The 23,581-nt window shown below is 48.1% G+C and overlaps 1 protein-coding gene across 1 annotated transcript in view; it reads right to left on the bottom strand.

Moving 5' to 3' along the window:
• Sdk1 (sidekick cell adhesion molecule 1) overlaps nt 1-23,581 on the bottom strand; it is a 953,795-nt gene that overhangs the window by 18,362 nt on the left and 911,852 nt on the right. Inside the window, exons 39-43 of the mRNA XM_021222746.2 lie at nt 20,746-20,907; nt 19,288-19,413; nt 7,798-7,962; nt 4,965-5,102; nt 1,457-1,577 (exon numbers count right to left, since the gene is read on the bottom strand). Of these exons, the coding sequence (XP_021078405.1) occupies nt 1,457-1,577; nt 4,965-5,102; nt 7,798-7,962; nt 19,288-19,413; nt 20,746-20,907 (712 nt within the window). The remainder of the gene's footprint in view (nt 1-1,456; nt 1,578-4,964; nt 5,103-7,797; nt 7,963-19,287; nt 19,414-20,745; nt 20,908-23,581) is intronic.

Genomic DNA, 23,581 nt, shown 5'->3' with positions numbered 1-23,581 from the left:
CAACAGCACAGGACTCTGTTCCCTGACACCGATGCACCCAGGGCTGCTGAGGGCAAAGGGTCAGTCTTCCTTTCTGACTCAGTTTGACACTGTCCGTGGCTTTCGGTGGGCTCATGGTAGTGCCTGACCCTGCGGGGGAGTTCAGGACTCTCAGGGAGGCCAATTGTGGCAGGCAAAAGTATGTGTGAGTGCTTGGGAAGGCACTCTCCCATGTCTGTGGAAAGGTGCTCATGCGTGTGGCGGTATGCATACATGTGTGTACGTTGTGCATGTGTGTTCGTGTGTGTGAGTGCTTGGGGAAGGCACTCTCCCATGTCTGTGGAAAGGTGCTCGTGCGTGTGGCATACATGTGTGTAAGTTGTGCATGTGTGTGGTCATGTGTGTGAGTGCAGTTGTGTGCATGCCAGGGCACATATGTGGAGGTCAGAGGACAACTTCTGGTGTTGGCCCTTGCCTTCCACCTTGTTTGATACAGATATGATTGGCTGCTGGCTCTCTCTCTCTCTCTCTCTCTCTCTCTCTCTCTCTCTCTCTCTCNCTCTCTCTCTCTCTCTCTCTCTCTCTCTCTCTCTCTCTCTCTCTCTCTCGTCTCATCATTGGGGTGCTGGAGTTACAGACTCATTTTGCTTTATATGGTTTCTGGGGATTTGAACTCAGGTCTGAATGCCTATGCAGAAAGTACTTTACATATTGAACCATCTCTCTTTGTTATTTTCTTTTGAAATAGGGTCCCATTTGCCCGGAACTCCTTGAGTAGGCTAGGCTAGCTAGCCAGCAGGTTCTGGGAATCCTCTCAGCGGTCACTGGAATTAGCAATACACACGTGCGTCTGGTCACTCCAGAGAGTGAATTCAGGTGCTTATTCTTTTATGGCAAGCACTTTACTGACTGAGCCATCTCCACAGCCCCTGCTTTGTATATTTATAGTGGAGTCTCAAAATGCTTCAGGTCAAAAGCCAGAGGTTAAGGCCACCTTCTAATTCCAATTCTAATTCTAATTTTACTTCCTGCTAAAGCTGGCAGTGGGCGAAGTTAAGAGCTTTGGGGGATGAGGAGGGTCACATCTGTCTTCACTTCAACCACATCTGGAAGGGCTGTCTGTGTCACTGAAGGACAACTTGGAAAGCAGGGAGCAGTGACAATTATAAAAAGCCATCTCAGATGCAGGTCAAGCCTGCTGTAGTCTGTGATGAACTGGAAAGTCCCTGACCCAAAGGGAGACAAAGCCTACAGCTTGCCAGGTGTCCCTAGGCTATGGTCTCCTGTGTGAGGCCCTGCTCCCTTTCCACGGCTCTACAGAAGTTCTGGAGACTTCTCTAATCCTTTTGTAGTTTGAACCTCTAGATCCAGCACTCCCCCATCGTGGGGCTGTGCTTCTGTTACATGGTAATTTGTTAGTGGTACCTGTGGCTGGGGACACACATCCAGCCTTCAGTGGCTCAGCACAGTCCCCTACCTGGTTCCATTCTTCTTTGAGAAGGTGCTCTTGACATTGAGGTGGCGGCTGTTGAGCTCCAAGGCGGCAAAACCTCCGTTATCCAGGGTCACTGTCTCCTCCATGTTGGAGATGCCCTTACCTAGAGCCGGTAGGGAAAGCCAGCAGAGTCTTAGCCATGCGTCCACCGCAGCGACATGGGTAGGTTAGTCAACACCACGAGCTCCTGTGTTCTTGTCACGTGTGACCCCCAGAACCACATGGTACTGCCTCAGTGGGAGAGGCAGAGACTGGATTGAAATAGCGATATTAGCACCTCAGTGTTTATCTTGCCTGGTACCAATATGCCAGTATCCTGGCCAATATTCTATGAAAATGTGCTCAGAGTGCATACCTCATTAGAAGCTGGGGAAGTCAAATGTTTCACAAGTAACAGAATTAAAAAATAACTTACAATCATGTAGTGAAAGTGGAGGTTAAAAAACATGCTTTATGGGTAAGATAAGCAAAGAAAGGGCTTCCTTTAGGAGATGACAGATGTCTCATTGGATACTGGTGGTGACTGTGTGTCTCTGCATTAACTGCTAAATTATGGACTGTTTTTGTTTTTTTTGGGACAGGGTTTCTCTATGTAGCCCTGACTGTCCTGGAACTTGCTCTGTAGACCAGGCTGGCCTCGAACTCAGAGATCAGCCTATCTCTGAGGTATGCATTATCACTGCCCAGCCTGAACTGTAGACTTTAAAATAAATCTACAAAAGTGTGTCTGTGAGGGTTAAACTTTAAAATAAATCTATCTATCTATTTATCTATCTATCTATCTATCTATCTATCTATCTATCTATCTATCTAGTGTGTTCCTCTGTGTGGGTATGCATACCACAGCCCTTGTGTGGAGGTCAGAAGACAACTTTCAGAAGTTGAGTCTCCTCCCATCATGCAGGTCCTGGGAATTGAACTTGGGCCTTTGGGCTTAGCAGCAGGTGCCTTTATCTGTTAGGCTGCCTCCCCAGCCCCATGTGATGGTGAATCTTGATTGACAATTTATTGGAATTCAGAATAACCCAAGAGATAAACCTCTGGTCACGCCCGTGGAGAGTTTTCTGGAGTATGCTAAGCTCCACATAGCACTGGGGTTATAGACACAGGCACTGCCATGCCCTAGGTTTTATGTGGGTGTTGGGGACTTGAATGCAGATCTTTATGTTTGTGCTGCAAGCACTCTTACTCACTGAGCCATCTCCCTAGCCCCCACCAGGGAAGTTTGCACTAGTACATGTACTTGGTGTTTGGACTCTGTCTTCTACCTTTCCAGTGTTGGCTGAGAGATTCTTTGAGGGGGAAGATTTTATGTGGTATGTTCTCAACCATCCTGCAGCCCACAGGATGGTGTCTCATACACACCCCTGCCCAGACATGGTAAAGTATATGTTCCCCTGAGAGGAGTCCCTGTGATGGGCACGCTGTACCTTCTGTGGAGCTGGAAGCTGAGACAGAAAAGCCCACAGTCCCAGTGCAGTAAATGGATGGCAAGTCTGCCTCTGCTTGGTCATGTGACTTGATGGGTCCTGGGCAGGTGGAACAAAGTGAGGGACTGGCAAGCTCCTGCCAGGAGTCAACTAAGGACATGAAAAGTCCCCCCAAGTAACCCTCTGGGACATAAGCCCCACTCTTGGTTTTTAATTATGATATTAAATTAATACAATAGGGGGAGGTTGGGTATTAGAAGCTGAAGGTCTGATGTGTCTTTCCTAGTCTGTTTTCCAGATGGAAGAGAAGAGAAGAGAAGAGAAGAGAAGAGAAGAGAAGAGAAGAGAAGAGAAGAGAAGAGAAGAGAAGAGAGAGACTTTATGCTGTTCTGTAACTGCATTAACTCACTAAAATGACATGCCATTCATACACTGTAAACCCTAGGGGAATAAAATCTGATTTACGAACACTTGTTAGAAGTGAATTTACGCAGCAAAGAAAAAGAATAAACCCTTTCTATTCAGGGATGGATTTCTAATGTCCGGCAATTTAGGCACTCCATCTTATTAAATCTGCTCCCCCGCGCCCTGCCTCCAGCACAAGGATCTGCTGTACTGACGCTGGAGAAGGATCCCTGCTTTTGTGAGCCCCAGAGATCCACCTGTCAATATTTCTTCTGATCTGGGATTATAAGCACTTAGCATCAAGCCTAGCATTCCCTGTGCGACTGCTGGGGATCTGAGTCTGGTCCCCGTGTTCATACAGTCAGTATGAACCAGCTGAGCTGCTTCTCCAGTCCCTTTTCTCTGGCTCTGGTGTTCTCTGGTTCAGCTAACTGCTGCTAGGTGAGGACTGGGGGGGGGGGGGAGCCACGTTATGGTGAGGCATGCTCTTACTGGTGGTCACGAGGCTTTTAGAACCCAAGGACAACAAAGAGCATCGGCCTGAAGTGTGAGGAGCGATGTGTTCTCATCTCCTCCGCACAGGTGTGGAGCCCCCACAGCACCCATAAGGCTGAATCTTACACCGTTCCTCTCTGCTCCTCTCTCCCAAGATGCGACCATAGCATTTGCCTTCAAGAACCATGCCCCCACTTTGCCTTCTCCTGTCCTCCACATCTAAGAAGCCACACCACCCGAGAGTTCCTGCGGCTAGTTCCACCCCCACATACATGTATATTTCTCTAATGCTGGTGATGACAAGCAGCCCAGTGACACACATGTGCTGTTGGAGCTCTGGCTCATGCTGAGCATGGAGCTCAGTGGACAGCAAGGGGGTTGACCCTCAGAAGGAGTCAGAGCTGGAGGAGGGTATGCAGAGGGACTGGAAAGTGTGGTCCAGGATCAAGTACACAAGGAAGGCCATACCATAGGGATGTTTCCATCACACTCAGTGAGCGACCCTAAATACCCGAGGTGGGTCCCAGCTTATCCCTATGGTCAGAGGGGCTGGGATGAGACACACCCTATCTAGTCCTGCTTAAAATGAGCACCTAAGAGCAATAGGGCATGGGAAGGACGATCCGGAGCACAGCAACTCCAATGCCATGGCTAAGACACATGGCTAATATGAGGGGGAGAAACTGCAGGTCTGCAGCTTCTCTTTTGTTTTGCTAGTGCTGAGGATGCAGCTTAAGGAAGTCAGTATACTAGGTGAGCACTCTACCACTGAGCCACACCCCCAGCCTCTCACTGGGGGATTCTAGGCAGAGGCTCTACCACTGAGCCACGCCTCAGCCCCTCACTGGGGGATTCTAGGCAGGGCCTCTACCACTGAGCCACACCCCAGCCCCTCACTGGGGGATTCTAGGCAGGGCCTCTACCACTGAGCCACACCCCAGCCCCTCACTGGGGGATTCTAGGCAGGAGCTCTACCACTGAGCCACACCCCAGCCCCTCGCTGGGGGATTTTAGTCAGGTGCTCTGCCATTAAGGTACTTATTTCCCTGATATTTATGTATTGTTAAAGGAGATCCTGGCAGATTCAGCAGAGTAACCAAATGTCAGCCCTCGTGTCCAAATGCCAGGCCACCATAGGAAGAGAAAGGCAGATGTCACACCTGTGCTGCAGTTCTTGTACTTCTTGCTTTGCCCATGCAGGACCAGCACGAAGACCACCAGGAGGATGAGGAGAAGGCTGGAGAGCGCCATCACCAGCAGGAACCACCACTCCTCATAGAATGGGGCTTCAGCTTGTGCTGTAGAAGAGACCATAAGCATGAGGCTCAACAGTAGCACTGCACAGCGTCTCCCCGGCCCCTGGTGGCAGGGGAGAGGAGGAGCTGCCATGGCCGTTGTAATTCAGCAGATGCTTCCCTGGGACCTCCAGTAGCTCCATAACAGGGTTGGGAATCCACCCTGAGGGATTTTTCTCCCTTCTCTATACAGTCATGCTTGAGGGATCTCTGGTGGTTAACTTTCAGCTCGGTGGGAATCTAGAATCACCTCTAGACAAGCTTCCGGAGGCTGTCAGGGGTTATCATGTTGGTCAGGTAACCTGATGTGGGCAGAAGACCCATCTTAACTGTGGGTGGCACCGTTCCCAGCTGGGGTCCTAGATTACATATGGCGGTTCCAATAAAAATGGTTCCCACAGGCCCACAGAGAGTGGCACTGTTAGGAGGTGTGGCCTTGTGGGAAGAAGTGTGTCACTGGGAGCAGGATTTGAGGTCTCAGATGCTGCAGCAAGGCCCACTGTCTCTTCCTGCTGCTTGGGAACCAGATTTAGAACATCCATCTACTTCTGCAGCACCATGTTTGCCTGCATGCTGCCATGATGATAATGGACTACACCTCTGAACTGTAAGCCAGCCCCAATTCAATGCTTTCCTTTGTATGAGTTGCCTTGGTCATGGTATCTCTTCACAGCAATGGAAACCCTAACCCAGATACTATATACATGAAGAAAGGCAGCAGAGGGTGTGTTCAGTCCTTCCTGCTTCCTGGGTGTCAGTGTGAGTGACCAGCTCCCACCTCCTTAACATCCCTAAGAGATGAACTGTACCTTGAAGTGGAAGCCACAGCAAACGGTTTACCCTTGGCTTGCTTTTGTCAGGGTGCTGTGTCACAGCAGCAGGAAGAGAAGACAGGGCAGATGGATAGCAAGCAGACCATCCTCTCCCACCTCTGCCCTTACCTTTAGAACAAACTCCATGTCTCCTCTAATCTCGCCTGCTTAGAAACACTGACTTAACACATGACCCTGCTCCCCCTCCCTGGCTCAGCCTTCCCTCAAGGGACATTGTATACTTGGCTGTGCTACACTTGATGGTCTCACCATGGCAACCTGGTCCCTAGTATTGCGATCATTCTCTACTATCCTATCTCCTCATAATTGTCCTTTGACACTGTCACTGAGGAAATCTGCCCACATGGCAGACCTATGCCTTCCTCCTCCACCAATGGTTCCCATTGGTGACCAAGGTGACAGCTGAGTCCTCAAGCTCTCTGTTTTCGACATGTATTGCTGTCCTTAGATGCTCACTGGGCTTATTTAGCTACCTGTTGGCCTCCTCTACTGGTCCAGGAGACCCTCAAGTCTGGGGCTGTGTGTTAATTATTTTATGTCCACAGCAAAACTGAGCTAGACGACAGGCTTCGTGTTCAAACCTGCTTTTGAGACACCCCCTCCGCAATATTGTGTGTAAAAGCTGCTTTGGCAAAGGGTGCGTGTCTTCCTTCCTGTTTATTCTGTTCTGTTCACTAAGAGGAAAATGGGAAAATGTCTTCTCTGCAGGTGCTGGACAGCCCTAGGGCCCCACTCCTGCCCGTCAGGGGTGTCCCTGTGGGGAGTGTGTGTGTGTGTGTGTGTGTGCTGCTTAAATGGCACCGAGGGCCCTGAATGATGAGCCTCTTGCAGGCAGAGCTGGGGGTCTGCCTCCAGCTGCCAAAACCTGCAGAGAATACATCCACCTTTGCGTTAAGTGTCTCACTGGCTGGATGACGAATGAGTGCATGCTGGGAATAAAGGGGAAATTGGCTTTGGATAATGGTGCACCGCGGGGTTTCTCAGGCAATGACAGTGTTTTGAATCCAAAGGATGTAAGTGGAGTGTCTGGCTGTGCATTCAATATCCCATATAGCAAGTTCCATGACTTTCAAAATGGCCACCCATGAGTGTCACCCGTTCTGCTGTTTGGCAGGGAAGAGGGGCCTCAGTTGTCCTGCGGAGAGTTTGCATCTCAGGGCTTAGGTCCTAATGCGAGGCCGGTGGGCGACGGTGGCTAACATTTCTAAAGGATGTCACCAACTGACTATAGTCCAGATGGCAGCCACTGCTGGCTTGGTTGCTGCAGGATCTCAGAAGTGTTTGTGGATGATGTCCCATGATAGAGATGAACTGCATTCCACCTGTGGTTTGCTGTGTACAGTTCAAGGCCATATGGGCATGAAGGTGCTTTGTAGACTTTCTCCTTTATCATATATGTGTGTGTGTGTGTGTGTGTGTGTGTGTGTGTGCCAGAGGTCAACTTCAGTTGTTATCCTCAGAAATTCACCCACCTCCTTTTAGACAGGGTCCCTCATTGCTGTGCAGATCTTCAATCAGAGCTTAGTCATGCCCCCTCTGCCTCTGCAGAACTAGGAAGAGACTGCAAGCATGCCACCATGGCTGGTTTTTATGCGAGTCCTGACACAGCCTGACTTTGAAATCAGTGGCTCGATGTCTGGGGTTTGGCTCGAGGAAGGCAGTCCCAGGGAGGAGTTTCATAGTGAGGAGGGTCTACACCGTGGTCCCTACTGTGATCTGATCTGCAGCATCTCCTCCACCCAGCTGGAGGGCCTGCCAGTCTCTCAGTACCTGCCCTCTCCTCTCACAGATGGATAGGCGCTGCCTCTTTATGTTTCCATCTTTTGGAGAAAGGACGGCAACCCTAAATTTCCCGAAGGGCTTACCTGACACTGCAATGGAAGGGCGGCTGGGCTCCCCAAAGCCTGCCTTGTTCACAGCCACCACCCGGAACTCGTAGGTCACCCCCTGCCGCAATTTGTCCAGGTCCACAGTGTATGATGTAGCACTCCTGGGAATGTCCTTTGCAAACATGTCCCATAACCCTTCATCTGCAAGAGGGATCAGAGATGGGGCAGAGGTCAGGGCAACTCTTCTATAGATAGCGGTTACAGGATAGTTGGTATCTCTGTGAACCCCAAGATTGTGTTTTTTACTGAAAATGACTGTTTTTAGCTGTGGTGTGGCTCAGTCCTTAGCACACACCTTTAATCTCTCTGGCTGGAATGCAGACACGCCCTTATTCACACCTTTAATTCCAAACAGTGAAGGTAAAGTTAGTTTGTTGAAGGAAGCACCCATGTTTGAAAGTGATGTCTAATTGAGTGGCAGACAAAGTGATGAGTCAGAGAAAGATTTGACTTCCAACTCTACAAGAAGAGAGAGGGAAGGGAAGCTACTTAAGAGAGAGCAGCACAGAGAGAAAAAGGAGAAAAGAAAGGAGCAGTTTTACAGAGACAGGTTACAGAGAGAACAAGCTAGACACAGGTATAGACAGAGCAAGCTAGAGAATGAGAATAGGCCAGAAGATTAGAACAGATGGCTAAACAAAGAGTTAGTTTTAGGTCAACTCAGTCAGAGGCTGAGAGAGAAGCCAGATTGAATCAGTCAGCTTAGAGAGGCGTTTGAGCCAGAACAGCTGAGTTGAACTAGCCAGGGTGAGGGGGGAGTTTAGTCAGCAGCAAGTCTCAGAGGCTGAAAGCATTCTGGGCCTAGATAAGACTGTATGGAGGCAAGAAGCTTCCAGGACTAGGCCTAGATTCGTGGACGGAGACAACAATTACATCAGGCAAATAAAAGTTATTACTATGAGCCCCAGGTACCTGGCTGTCCACCTGCCTGGCTGGCCAGCTCACAGCTGCCTGTGACAGGTCATCTGAGGGCAGCCTCTGAGACTGGAGAGGGCCACGGGGTGGAGCAGAGGTGTGTCTCTGTCATCAGCAAATGTCCCAGAGTAGCTAGCTGGGCAAGTTGATCTCTTTGTTATTACATTTATTTATCCTATGTGGAGGTGTGAGCATACCACAGTATTCATGTGGACATCAAAGGACAACCTGCAGGACTCGATTCTCCGTTCCAACGTGTTGAGTTCTGACACCAATACCAGGTCATTAGGCCTGACTGAGCCACCTCGCTGTTTCAGAGTGGCGTTTTCTTATACCACACTCCCCCTTCTCCTTATCATATTGGATCTAGGTCCTCTAGAGCTTCATGCTGTCTGCTGGGGATTTGACCCTGGTTCTGCCTGGAAGGCCACATCTCAAATGAAAATAGCTTATCAATGCCAAGTGTCTTGAGCCCCTGCAGTGTCAAGCTTGCCATAAGGGCAGAGTTTTGCTCCCACTCCACAACTGCTAGAGATTGAACCCAGCAGTGCTTCACAGCTGAGCCACCCTCCCAGTCCTTCACTGAAGGTTTCTAGGTAGGTGCTCTACTGCTGAGCTATGCCCCAAGCTCACATTGTTCGTCAATGGTGCTAAATGCAGTATGCATCTTTTTTTTTTTTTTTTTTTTTTAAGATTTTGTATTCTGGACAGTTGCTTGCAAATCCAGGTTCCCAGCAATGCTATTCACAATGCTGAAAGGTGTGACAGACTACCCATATGACCCATGGACAGACAAAGGGCGAAACACTTTGTGAATATACAATGGAATGTTACTCCACTTTCAAAATGGATCCTGACAACACACATGGACGCTGAGGACAAGATGCCACCAGAGTCATCCTGTGACAAAGGCCACATACTGCACAATTTTGTTTAGATGAGGTCTCCAGGGTTGTTGAACTGCCAAAGACAGAATGTAGAATGGGAGGTTCCAGGGACCGGAACCCAACGGTAACAGAGCCTGGGTTTCTAAGAGGGAAGGTTGATCGTGGCAATGGATACACAGCACCATGAAGTTACTCAATGCTGCATTTAAATAAGGTAATATGTGGCTATGGAGACAGCTCAGGGGTAAAGCGCTTGCTGCATCAGTATGGGGACCTGGGTTCCATTTCCAGCACCCACGTGGAGGCACACCTGAGTTGTCTCAGAGCTGGGGAGGGAGAGACAGGATGGTCCTTAGTGCTCAATGGCCTGTCAGCCTGGCCTAATGGGTGAGCTCCAGACTAGAGAGAGACACTGTGGAGAGTGACTGAGAAACAACACTCAAGATTGACCTCTGGTCTCCACAGGGACAGACAGACAGACAGACAGACAGAGACATAGACACACATGCAAGCATGCACACATGCTCATGTTAAAGGGGTGACTTTTATGCACAGTTTTCCATAGTAGGTAAATGCTAAGTTTATGTTAATTCTGATATTTAGGAAAACAAGAATAAGATCTGAGCTAGAAACTGTTATGTAGAAAAGAAGAGAGGGGCGAACGGTTTTGATCCCAACGCACTGACAAACAGAGGGAAGAAAATACCAATCGCAACCAACAAAACTGGTTGGGGTGGTACACACCTGTAATCCTAGCACTTGGGTGGTGGAGGCAGGGGGATCTGAAGTTCAAGTCACCTTTGGCTTTACAGCAAGTTCTAGGGCAGCCTGGGCTACACAAGGACATGTCTCAACAATAACAACAAACACCAAAACCCACAAAGCACCATGGCTGAACGAACTGTCTGTAACTTCACAACCTTAGGCAGGGCACTCAACTTCTCTGTGCCTCGTTTGTCAAATGGTGATGACAAAGGTACGCACAGTGTAGGCCTGCCTTGAGGATTCAGTATGTTTTTATTTCTAAAGTGCTTAGCACACAGCTTCACACGCAGTCAGTGCAACATGAGGGATTGCAAATAAAATATAAATTATTCCCCAAGGAGGCTGCTGCTAAAAGGTGGGCGCAGAGTCTAAATCGTTCCTATGGTGTAGTAATCCTTCCCAAGTTCAATTTCCTCTTACAGGCAAGGACTTGAAAAAGCAGGTGATCTGGGGAGGAAAAGCCCACTGAATATACATGTGCACGTACTTGCTGTTTTTAACGGCCCAGGGTGATGGAGAGTGGAGCCTCCCCACACTGCCTTTGCAGAAGATGCACTTGGATAGATTAGCCCAATGGCAAACAGGAGGAGACCTGCCAGCGTGTAAGTCTGTGTTTGCTCAGGGTTTAGACTTTGCCCTGGCAAAGCCCTGATAGTCACAGGTTAATGAACGAGTGAAGCTGATCTTTTTAAAGGCATCAGCAGAGAGTAGAGCCTCGCGATTTACTCCTACATATTAACATCCGTTGGTTGTTCATCAGGAGACCTGTCAGGGGTGGCAATGTCACAACAGCAAACCGTAACATAGGTGTCCCTCCTCCTACCTAAAATGACAAGGCTTATATGCACAGAATGGATGACAGTGTGTATGTGTGTGTGTGTGTGCGCGCGCGCGCGGGTGTGCATGTATAGGTGTATGCATGCATTTTTAAAAAAGATTTATTTGGATTTATATGAGTGTCTATGTGAGTGTATGTCCTGTATCTGCAGGTGTGGCATCCAGAAGAGGGTGTGGGATCCCCTGGAGCTGGAGTTATTGCCAGTTGCAAGCCTGAAATAGATGCTGGGAGCCGAATTCAGATCCTCTGTAAGTAGCAATCTTAACTACTGAGCCACCTCTCCATCCCTGATTTGTATTTCTTAGGTGAATTTTGCTTAAGAACATACTAGAGTTATAGTACATTTAATACATGTGGCCTGCAGAGCCCTGGAACCCTTCTGATGCCCCCTGGTTCACCTCCAGATATTTAGGGCCCACTCCGGTCGGACACTCTCCTGCCCTTCAGCGGTCAGGAGTCTCTGTTCTCATAGGTTACGTGCAGTCCATGGACAGGAGGGAGAGAGAAGGCAAGAACATGCCCCACCCAACTCCAACCCACATTCCAGGAAGGGACAGCTTACAGAACATGTGCTCAGTGTATGTGGGGAGCTCTCTCAGTGTCCCCTGCATCCATGCTTCCTTAACGCCCTGCAGTCACTGGGGACCAACGCCATCACCTCTACTTCTATCACCACCCAAAGAGTATATTTGACTTTAAGAGCTCTGTCATAGCTCCAGGAACTCTGTGTGTGTTTTATAAAAACATTTTAAAATATTGATATAGGATCTTAACACTGAACCATTTATTCAGCCATCTACTTACACTCAGAAAATGGGGGAGGGTGGTGTGGCGCCAAGATAATTTCCCTCTGAATTATCAGCAGAAAATGTTTGCATTTTTTATTTTGCTTAATTCTGCCTTTGAAAATTAGCATATCATACTTGGATTATAATTCAGTGCGCTATTTATCCATACCAATATTTACACAGCGATCACCAGTGGGTTACAAAAAACCCTTGGCAGCTGTGGGAGCGGCCACTGTTTCCCAACTACGCGTTGTTTTTCTCATTTTTATTATGCTGCTAAATATCTCAATAAATCAGTGATGGAGAAAATACCTCTACAAATTTGTGAGAAAAATAACATTACAGAACTATTAACAATAATGAGATTTGTGTGACTGATTCTCCTTGTACCGGGAAGATCCCCAGTGCCTTCCATCTCAGTCAGAACAAGAGAGGACAACATGGCTGTGTTTATCACAAGAGAACCCTGGGCAGTGAGTGCAGGTGGCCCACCAGTCACCACACATCACACGTCTCTCACACACAGGGCCAGGTCCAGCTAACCCTGGAGGACAGATCTATGAGGATGAATTCCTGGGTGACAGGTGTCCTGGGTGATAGGTCCCCTGAGTGACTGACTTGTCTCCTGAGTGACTGCTCAGACAGTCCCCCGAGTGACTGGTCTCTGGGTGACAGATCCCCTAGGTGGATGATCTTAGATGATCCCTAGACAGTTAACACGTGTCAGACTGACCTCCTATCTGGTCCCCAGATGCCTGATCCTCTGATAACATCACAAGATAACCATGGGTGACTTTTGGTTCCTGGTGACTGATCCTTAGGATAAATCGACCCCTGAGAGACTGACTGATCCCTAGGTGATTGATCTCTGCATGACTGGTCCTCAAATGAGTGATCTCTGGATGAATGCTCAGGTGACTGACCCCTGGATACTCTGCTCTGATGGGCTCCCCCATGACAGATCACTGGTAACCGATTCCTGGGTTGTCAATCTTGTTTCTTAGCCCACAATCAGAGAAAGTCTGCCTGGAGGTCTTAAGGAAGCAGCAAGGAAGTGCCAGGACAGAGACTGCAAGTGTTCCTAAGGAAGCATCGCTGTCACCGCAGACCTAACATCGCACAAAGAAGAGTGGAACTGCATGGCTGTTCCTTAGAGAACACAGACTCTGTGATCTTCTTCCTCCACGGTGCTGTTCACCCTTAGGGAGGAAGAATGGAGGTCTTAAAACCAGAGGGGCTCTTCTGGTACAAACGCAGCTGCTGCCAAAGGCGGTGCTTGTTTCTAGAGGATGGATCAGCTCTAGCTCTCCACGCCTAGCCCCAGTGTAGGAGATGCATTTGTTCATAGGCTACCCAATCTTCTCTGAACCAAGGCAGAGCCCAGTGCAGCATGACCAAGGGGCCTTCGCTGGATGTATCCCTCCAACGCCCAGGCATAAGTGCTGTAGGTATCAGGGCAGACGGCGTGCCAATACAAAAGTTTGATTTCACGGCCAATTAAGCAGGGTCTCCATGCTGAATGAAACTGTCACTCACCACTAAGTCGTGCAGCCAACAGCCCGACTGGTGGCCTGCAGTGCTGAGCGAGTGGATGCCTGGCAGTTGCGTATTGCTTATTTAAGTGTTGCCTTTCTCTCTGTATGAATGGTCAAGCTAGGAGCTGAGGCTTAAACAACAGGCTAAATACAGCTGCTAATAAAAATGCCTTTTGTCTGGTCCTTGCCCAAGGCAGCAGATAGCACTCAGGTGTGTGTCTCAAGGCAGGGAGGGCCAGTGAAGGAGGCTGAGCCAGGAAAGGAGGACACCCAGGCCTTTGGGGTGGGGGTAGAGAGGAGAGAGAGAGAGAGAGAGAGAGAGAGAGAGAGAGAGAGAGAGAGAGAGAGATGACATGATGCAGAGCCTCAGCTGAGATCTGTCTGTCTATCTATCTATCTATCTATCTATCTATCTATCTATCTATCTATCTATCTATCATGTGTACACATGCATGTGTGTGCATATGTACATATGCAGATGTCATTTCTCAGGTACTGTCCCCTTGGTTTTAGAGGCAGTGTCTCTCAGTGGCTTCCTGACTTTTTAATTTTATTTTATATTTTATTTTACTTTATTTCATTGAGCACAGGTTGTAGGACTCAAACTCCAGGCCTCAAGCTTGCAATGGCAAGCACTTTATCAACTGAGCCATCACCCTAGCTTGGTACTAGTTTATTTCCGAGACTTGGTCTGCCTGTCTAGGTAGCCTAGGCTGGCCTAGACTTCACCATCCTCCTGCCTCATCCTCTGGAATGCTGGGAAGACAGGTCGGCCACCATGCCCGGCTGGGAACTATTGATTTTCTTCTTTATTCAGTTAAAACTCACCCCACCAAGAACTGAAAGTCACAATGAATGGGAAAGGGCTTGGGGTGCACCCAGGAGGGCCGAGGGTGGACAGGCCCCGCCCTTGCATGCAGGCTAAGGCATCATCTGTGAGAACAGCACCACAATGTCTGCCCGCCTTGGGTGCGCCCTAAATATATATTTCATGGCCGCTTTGGAGAGGAAAGTATATTTATAGTGCCTTTAGTGCCATTCCAGTGTATTGTGTAAATATGTAAATTAGGCTCTGAGAGCTACACAGCAAAATGCCTTGGAATAATTTTCGTGAATAAATCATTCGAGCCTGCCCACCACATAGCTGCTTTCCAGATGCCTTTTGCGACACAATTCCAGGGTAGACTCGCTCAAAATTTAGAGAAATGAACCAGCTGGTCGGCCATCCTGGTGGAGCTTGATGGCCGTGTCCTCTAGCTACACTCAGGGATCACCCTCTCTGGAATGAGAGGCTCTGTGATTTACCCTGATGCTACTGCCATTAGCTGCTGCTGGGCGGAACAGCCATGGGCTCCTCAGCAAAGTCTTCAGGGGTGAAGACAGGGACAGGGACAGATGGGGGACACGGTGTTGATGGGGGCAGGCAGGGATGTGGCCGGGCAGGGACACATCAGGCTGAACAGACCATCTGGGCCATGGGACACCTAAGTGTCTCTGTCCCCTTGGATGCCAGGCAGGCAGGGCTCTGCATAAAAAAGCGCTCTGCCCGGAGAAGGCCTTGCCAGGGAGCTTCAGTGGAGAAAATGAGAAGATACAGTGTTTAATGGTTTGTGTAATGAGGCCTGAAATAGATGACAGCTGAGATCCAGAGGCCCCTGGGTCCCAGCAAGGTGTTTAAATATTGACGATCTATAAAAGCTCGCATGCCACTGTGAGCTGGGGCTGGTCTGTGTTGCTGTGTTAGTTTTTCAGTGAAGGGTCCTGTCCAGCAGCCCACCCCGGTCAGGTAGCAGCATCCACAAGGGGACATGGATGGCAATTGTCTTCCAGTGTTGGTGGCAGGACATCCAACTCTGAACACGGAGTCACTGCAGAGAGCCGGTTGGCTGTCCTTGGGGTCATGGTGAGGACCAAATGATCACAGAGGCTCTAGAACCTTCACTAACTTGATGACTCGTGTCTCTAGAGCCGGTCAATGCCTTGCTCCTTGGAGATCATCTAGTCCAGCAAGGTGAAGCCAAAGAATTTTTTCCTTCCTTCCTTCCTTCCTTCCTTCCTTCCTTCCTTCCTTCCTTCCTTCCTTCCTTCCTTCCTTCCTTCCTTCCTCCCTCCCTCCCTTCCTCCTTTCCTCCCTCTACCCTCCCTCCCTTCCTCCCTCCCTTCCTCCCTCTTCTCTTCTTTTGTGTATTTTTATTCTCTGACAATTTCACATCTTACAATATTTTCCCCACTGCCATCTAGGAAGAGGTTTTTTAAAGTGTAGTTTGTGTGTGTGTATGTGTGTGTGTCCATACAAGCATGCACACATAGCATCATGTACATGTTGTGGAACATGTATGCTGGTCAGAAGTTAACCCTGGTCTTCAGCTCCTTCTTCATCTGAAACAAGATCTTATTTGCTGACATTAGGCCAGTGGTAGCCAGCTCGTGAGCTTTCCAGGACTCCCCCATCTTGGCCTCCAGCTCACTGTGGGAGCATCAGGTTACAGATGTCCAGCCATGTCTACGGTTTAGGTAAGTGCTAAGGCTGTGTAATCTTGAGACCCTTTGATACAGTTCCTCATATTGTAGTGAGGCCCAACCATAAAATCGTTTCATTGCTACTTCATGACTGTAATTTTGCCACTGTTATGAACTGCAGTGCAAATACCTGTGCTTTCTGGTGGTCTTAAGTGATCCCTGTGAATGAATGGGTCACTGATTCCCTAAAAGGGTTGTGACCCACAGGTTGAGAACCTCTGCTCTAAGGATTTAGATTCTGGTCTTCACACTTGTGCACCAGGTGCTGTCCCCAGGCCACCTTTGCAGTCTATTTCCCCTTAGATGGTTCCAGATCACTCGTCTAACTTATAACCATCGAGAAGCAACATGAGAGGGAGGAAGGAAGGAGAACTATTTGCCACAGGAGAATTATTTGTCACAGAATGTGACGTCAGGGCTCTTCCCCTGTGGTCACAGCCTTCTTTAATACCAGACCAAAATGGCTCTTAACACAAAACCCATCTGGCACTGGGAAAGAAGCCCTTTCCTGAAACATGCCTGGGGCTTCGTCTGTGTTGATGCTCAGGTCATCCGTGTGAGCCTTGTGACCACCTGATGGTCACGGGGAAGCTGCTTAGCATTCTCCTAACCCCAAGCTCCCAGTGCTAATACCCAATTCAAACCTCCAGTAACTCATCTTCCAGTAACATCCACCCTTCATCATGGAAACGAAATGGAACATGCACGCGCAGTAGGTACAAATGTAGATTAGTCCTGACACTGTGGAGAACAGGAGAGAGGGTCTCACAAATCTAAAGGCAACACTGCAGATGATCCAGCTGTCTGAATGCTGGGTATACAGCCAAAGAAAAGGAGGTTAGCGTATCAAATATAGATATCTTTGTCATCCAAGAGAGGAAGCCAGCTTAGACGTCTGCCAGCGGATGAATGGAAGAAGGAAGTATGATAGAAACACTTAATGGAGCATTACTTAGGCATAAAGAAGAATCAAGTTCTGTCATTTGTAGCAAAATGTGTGGAGCTGGAGGAGACCATGTTAAGATGCTTAGACACAGAAATACAAGTATTTGCACTCTGTCTCAAATGTGGGGACCAACAAAGAAATACGACTTGGAGGCCGAATACTAGTTACTAAGGATACTGTGGTTGGCTGTGGTCAGTGCATGATCTTGCAGCACCGTGGTTGACGTATAACCTGCCTCCCACAGGCTTGCGCACTGAATGCTTGGTGACCAGCTGGTGGAACTGTTTCAGAGGTGGACCTAGCTAGAGGAAGTAGGTCACCGCAGGTGGGCCCTTGTTCCAGGCCCCTTCCTGTCTTTCAGTCTGCTTCCTATCTACCATGAAGTAAATAGCTCCCCTCTACCACACTCTCCTGCTACCACATACAGCCAAATGTGTGGGACCAAGTGACCAGAGACCAAACCCTCCAAATTGTGAGCTAAGACAAGTCTTTCTTCCTGAAGTTCTTCATATCAGGTAATTCTGTCCCAGCTGTGTGAAGGGAACAAACAGAGCACACAGAAAAATAGCATATTGTGGGCTGGGCTGGGGACCAGGGGGGAGAGAGCTTATGTAGCATGCAATAAGTCCTGGGTTCCAGCCACCACATACAACCCTGCATGTGATGCATACCTATGATCCCAGCACTTGGGAGGTGGAGGCAGGAGGATTATTCTTGCCTACACAGAGAGTGCAAGGCCAACCTGAGTTGCATGGGACACTCTCAAAAATAAAACCACACTGAATCCCATTAATATGCAATTAATACTTATTTAAAATGATCAAGAGAGGGCTGGGATGATGGCTCAGGAGGTAAGAACGCTGCTGCTCTTGCATAGTACTCTGGTTTAATTCCCAGCACCTAACTGGGCTCTGGCTCTAGGGGAAACCAATGCTCTCATCTCGCCTCCTCAAGCATCAGGTACATATGTGGTGCACAGACATACATGCAAGCAAAACACCTGTACACATATAATAAAAAATAAAACAATTTCTTAAAAAGTGAGCAAGATATAAAAAAGGTCAGAAGGAAGGAGGTAGGGCAGGAGTAGATGTGTGTGTGTGTGTGTATCCGTGCCAGCATGTGTGCATGTGTATGCATGTGTGTGTAGAGGTTCATGTGTGTGTGACCATGTGTGCATGTGTATGCATGTGTGTATGCATGTTCTTATGTGTGTGTGGGTACATATGTATGCAAGTATGCACATGTGTGCATGTGTATGTATATGTACAGATGCATGTGGGTTCATGTGTATGTGCATGTGTGTGCGCTCATGTGTGTACATGTGTGTATGTAGGTGCATGTGGGTATATGTATGTGTATGTGTGTGTGTGCACATGCATGCAGGGTGCCTATGTGTGTGAATGTGTATGCAGGTGCAAGGGTGCACACATGGGTGTGTGTGTACACACGTGTGAGTGGGCACGTGTTGTATGTAGCATGTGTGTGGCTGTTTACTGTCCTATGCACACACACAGGCCAGAGAAGGATATCAGGTGCCCTGCTCTATCACTCCCTGCCTTATTCTCTTGAGACAGGATCTCCCACTGAGCCTGCAGTGAGGCTGGCAGCCAGCAAGCCCCACGGATCCTCCTGTCTCCACCTCCCACAGCACTGGAGGTAGAGGTACGGGTGCACACATAGCCACGCCCTGCCTCTGCTGTGGTGCTACAGATCTGAACTCAGGTCCTCATGCTTGCACAGCAAGCTGTCTCCCCGGCTCAGAAATGGAGCTTAGCCTTCATTTTCAGGAGCCAGAAAGGCACAGAAGTTGATGTGTCGTTTTCTCTATTAATAAGGACGTTTGTAATTATCTGAAGCGAGTGAGGCTCTTTCCACAGGCCGCCAGCATTAGACCCCTGAGATGAGTCCCTGAGACACTTCTAGATCTTCCTGATGAGCCGAAATGCCTTCGAGTGTCCTTCGCCTCTCATCTACCCTTTCCTGAGAGTGACAATTATCATCTTTCGGAGTGTCACGCGGCTAAGGCATCAGAAATTGAATGCCCAAGAGGTTAACAGCACAGCGGTGGTTACTAGGCACTCAGAAGGGGAACAAGAAATGAGTCCCCTCTTCCACACATGCCCCCACCTCAGCCCTGCTAGGGAAATGCAGGGAGAGGAGGCCGGAGGCCCCACGGACCAACTGCCTTCAGTGTGGCCAAGAAGCCACTGTGTGGGTGGTGCGTGGTTCTGGCGTCCAGCCAGGAGTGCACGGGCCCCATGGCTCCTACCTGATGGCCTGGCTTCTATGACATAGCCTGTAGTGGGCGTGGTTCCAGCGTTTCCCTCTATCCACTGAAGGGTCAGCTCAGAGGCAGACTTGGTGACAAGGACATTTCTTGGTGAGCCTGGGGACCCTGTGGAATAAAAAGAGCAAAGAGAGTAGATACTGGCTTTGAGAGGACTGGGGACCCTCAGTGGTGACAGAAGGGCTTAATTTTATTAAAGATTTACATTTTTTATTATCTATCTACCTATGATGTGTGTGTGTGTGTGTATGTGTGTGTGTGTACACACGTGCACACCCACGCTTGTGCTAGTACCTGAGAAGACAAAAGAGGACAGAAGAGGACATCAGAGTTCTTAGATCAGTAATTCTCAACTCCTTTGGGGGGGAAGTCCCATACTAGATATCTTGCATATGAGATATTTACATTTTGATTCATAACAGTAGCAAAATTACAGTTATGAAGTAGCAACAAATAATTTCATGAAGAACTGTTTTAAAGGGTGGCAGGATCAGGAAGGTTGAGAACCACTGCCATAGATTCAAAGTTACAGCTGGGACCTGACCTTGGGTTCTCTGCAAGAGCAACAAGCACTCTTAACCACTGAGCCATCTCTCCAGCCCAGGGCTGTGTTTTTGAGACAGGGTATTGACACACAGCCAAGGCTGGCCCTAACCTTGTGATCTTCCTGTCTCCCAGGTGCTGGGATTACAGGCATGTGCCACACTGTTCCTTCCCTCATTCCCCCATGGGGAAGTGATGAGTCAGTGCACTCCCAGAGGGAGTGATTCAGAAAGGCCAGTCACACTGCTGTCAGAGTTGTAACAGAGCAACTACAAGCTGCTCAGGAAGATGCTGAGCCCAGTTAGTACTATCTAACTGCGAGACCTCCAAGTCTCTGTCTCCTGTGTGCTTACATTTAGTTCTGTTTTTTACAGCCTTGATAAGAAAAAGGTTTCGAATGATGCATACATAAGACACAGGAATTTGAGAGACGTTGTTTATGCATCTCAGAACATGCATGCCTGTCATCCTAGTACTTGGGAAATTGAGGCAGAAAGATTGTCCCAAGTTTGAGGCCAGTCTGGGCTACACATAAAGATTGTATATGTTAAAAAGGGTTTACAATTTTCATTTATTTTTTTTTTCTTAAGGTGTTTTTAATCTGTTTGTTTTGCTCACGGAAGCTCATGTTCTATGTAGTTTGCTTTGTATTTTTAAAACTTTTTTGAGACAGGGTCTCATAGAGCCTAGGTTGGCCCTAAGCTCTGCAGTGAGGATGGACTTGAACTCCCGAGCCTCCTGCCTCCACCTTCTGAGTGCTGGGATTTCAGGGTGTGCACTGCTGTGCCTGGCTTACAGTGTGTTTTGGAAACTCCCAAGGCCTTTTCTGGCTGTTAGACCCAAAAAGTTTGTTTGAGAATATCCCTAAATCCCCAACCCACAAAACGGCCCACTCACCCTCGGCTGGCCCTGCAGTGACATTGGCTTGGAGCTCCGGCCCATAGGCGATGGTCCGCGCCTGGACACGGAAGAAATAGGTCACTCCCTTGGTAAGGTCCCGCACCTTCAGCCAACGTTGCCGGTTCCCTTTCACGTCCACGGTCACCACCTTGCTCACGCCTGCAATGGCCACACAAGCACAGGGAAGAGGAGGCTGAGCTTGGAGAAGCAATTGAGCATGCCTGATCTGTAGTGATAAGATGGGAGACAGCCCTGGCGGCTCACTAAAGGAGCATTGCTTACAATTAGGAGGACTTTAAACAGTGATCCAGCCAATTTTCACCCCAGATAAGTGTAATTAGAGTTTAAGCTTGATAAGTGACTGTCTGAGAAACCACCAAGCCTGTGACAGTCACAAAGGGAATGGCCCAGACCTCACTGAGGGCAGTAGACAAAGGGGGAAGTGCTCAGGAAATGCTCCCAGACTGTATCCTGGAGACCACCCACTTCCTGCTCGGCTTCCAGCTTTTGCAGAATCCTGCCTCACTTACAAAGGCTGCCTGCACACCCCCTGCTTAGTCAGCAGGGTATGGAAGAGGCTGGACTCGGTTCAAAGGTGAGCTTCCCCTAATGACTGGTCTGGGGCCTGACCCAACTGACATGTATATTACTTGCAAGCCTCAGACAACTTTTAGGAATATCACCCAGGTTAGATGGTGTTAAATCTGTGCCTCTGGGTAATGGCCCTTAGTTCAGAGAATAAGGAACGTACAAGACAACGTTTCTGTACAGAAATATATAAACAAACCCATATATTCCATTAAGAACTAGAATTCCCTTATTTATGGATATGTTTCAGGACCTCTGATTTTTTTCCTGAGACTGAGGATATATGTATGTGAATTATACAGGTGCATCTACACCATACATACACATGATTTTCCCATAGAACCAGAGTTAATCTGTCCTTTCATGGTACAATGCCGGCACTCTTGTGTATTATTTTGCAACAACTATTGAGCCTTTATTAAGTAAAATAAGGTTGAGAATATAAGAATTGTACAATAGCAGTGATAGTCCATCTGACCACCAAGACAGCCAGAGTGGCTAATGAGATGGTAAGATCCACTGCATGGATACAATGAATAATACCTCAGTCTGGTTACTGAGATGGCTACTGAGTGACTAACGTGAGGGTAAGATACACCGCATGGATACACTGACCAAACCTCAGTCTGGTTACTGAGATGACTACTGAGTGACTAACGGGAGGGTAAGATACACCGCATGGATACACTGACCAAACCTCAGTCTGGTTACTGAGATGGCTACTGAGTGACTAACGGGAGGGTAAGATATACCGCATGGATACACNTCAGTCTGGTTACTGAGATGGCTACTGAGTGACTAACGGGAGGGTAAGATATACCGCATGGATACACTGACCAAACTTCAGTCTGGTTACTGAGGTGGCTACTGAGTGACTAGTGAGAAGGCAGTGTATACAGCATGGATATTCTGGGAAACTATCTTATAATTGAGATAGCTAATGGGAGGATAACACATTGGGCATGAATATGCTAAACAACTGACCTGGTGACTGAGATAGCCACTGAATGGCTAACGGGAGGATAGCGCATATAGCATTGATACTCTGGACAAAGACAATTCTCATCTTGGTCAAGGTGGGGGAGGATAGAGGGAGAGTTAGTTGCCCTACTTGGGTTTGTGCACACTCTAAAGCTTATATATGGTTTAGTTCCCCAATTTAATATTTTTGAATTGTGGCTGATTTCCAGGAAATGATATTACAGAGAAAGAATCAAAGAATAATGAACATCACTATACAATTAGGCAGTGAGATTTAACATTCAGTGGAAAGGATAAACACTTAAAATTACATAAACACACATTTCCCAAGGGGGCAAATGAGGTTTTTTGTTTCCATAGGTTTGAAAACCAGGCAATGTTTATTTTTTCAGTTAGGTAAGCGCTCAGCTGTAAGACTTTCCTGAGTGCTCACTCATCTCTGCCTGTACGTCTGAGATGACATGAAGAAGTACTTCTTTCATGCCTTCCAGGTTAGCAGATGTGTGTCCCTGGAGTATTGATACACTGCATGGATACACTGAACAAACTTCAGTCTGATTATTGAGATGGCTGATGGGGGATGGTGTGCCCCGCCTAGCACTGCTGCCCACAGCCTGCCCTCGGTCTGAAGGAAGCATAGTGAAGTCTGGTCCCTTTAATACCACATGTGCTTGCAAAGGAACCAAAGAGCCATCTTATTAAAAATGATCCGTTGTTCCAGGCCATCAGAGCATGGATCTGTAGTCCCCAGGTCTCCAAAACGCCTCTTAGCTGGTTCATTATGTTCATATTATGTCTTTAATACAAGTTCGTGTCGGCTGAATTATTGCCTTCTGAATTATTTCAGGGCGATTTAAACAACTTCTGTTTGACTCTCCTCATGGGAAGTGGGGTCTGAAGAAAAAAATTGTGTTCATTTCTGCCCAAAGAACCGGACCCTACCATCATACACACTAATAAAGAAAGAGGTTACAAAGATGGTGGGTGACACAGGGTGACTGTCACTCCTGGGGTCCTCTCAGATATAAGGATGTTCTGGAATGGTGCCTTCTGTGTTTAGAGACACTTAGTTCTCTCTGGAGCAGACATAAACTCATTTAGGGACTTTGCATAGTTGATTCCACCAGGAGGAAGAGCCAGACTGGCCTTCCCTCCATCTCATGTGTGTCAGAATTTTATTTATTTGCTCAATTTTAAAACCATGCCCTGCACTACGAAGCCTTGGGGTACAATCTCATAAAATACTACAGTTTAAAACATATTT

Source organism: Mus pahari, chromosome 23 (assembly GCF_900095145.1).
Source record: "Mus pahari chromosome 23, PAHARI_EIJ_v1.1, whole genome shotgun sequence".
Classification (NCBI taxonomy): domain Eukaryota; kingdom Metazoa; phylum Chordata; class Mammalia; order Rodentia; family Muridae; genus Mus; species Mus pahari.
Note: the sequence above shows the minus strand (reverse complement) of the source record. Positions and strands in the feature narration are given on the sequence as shown.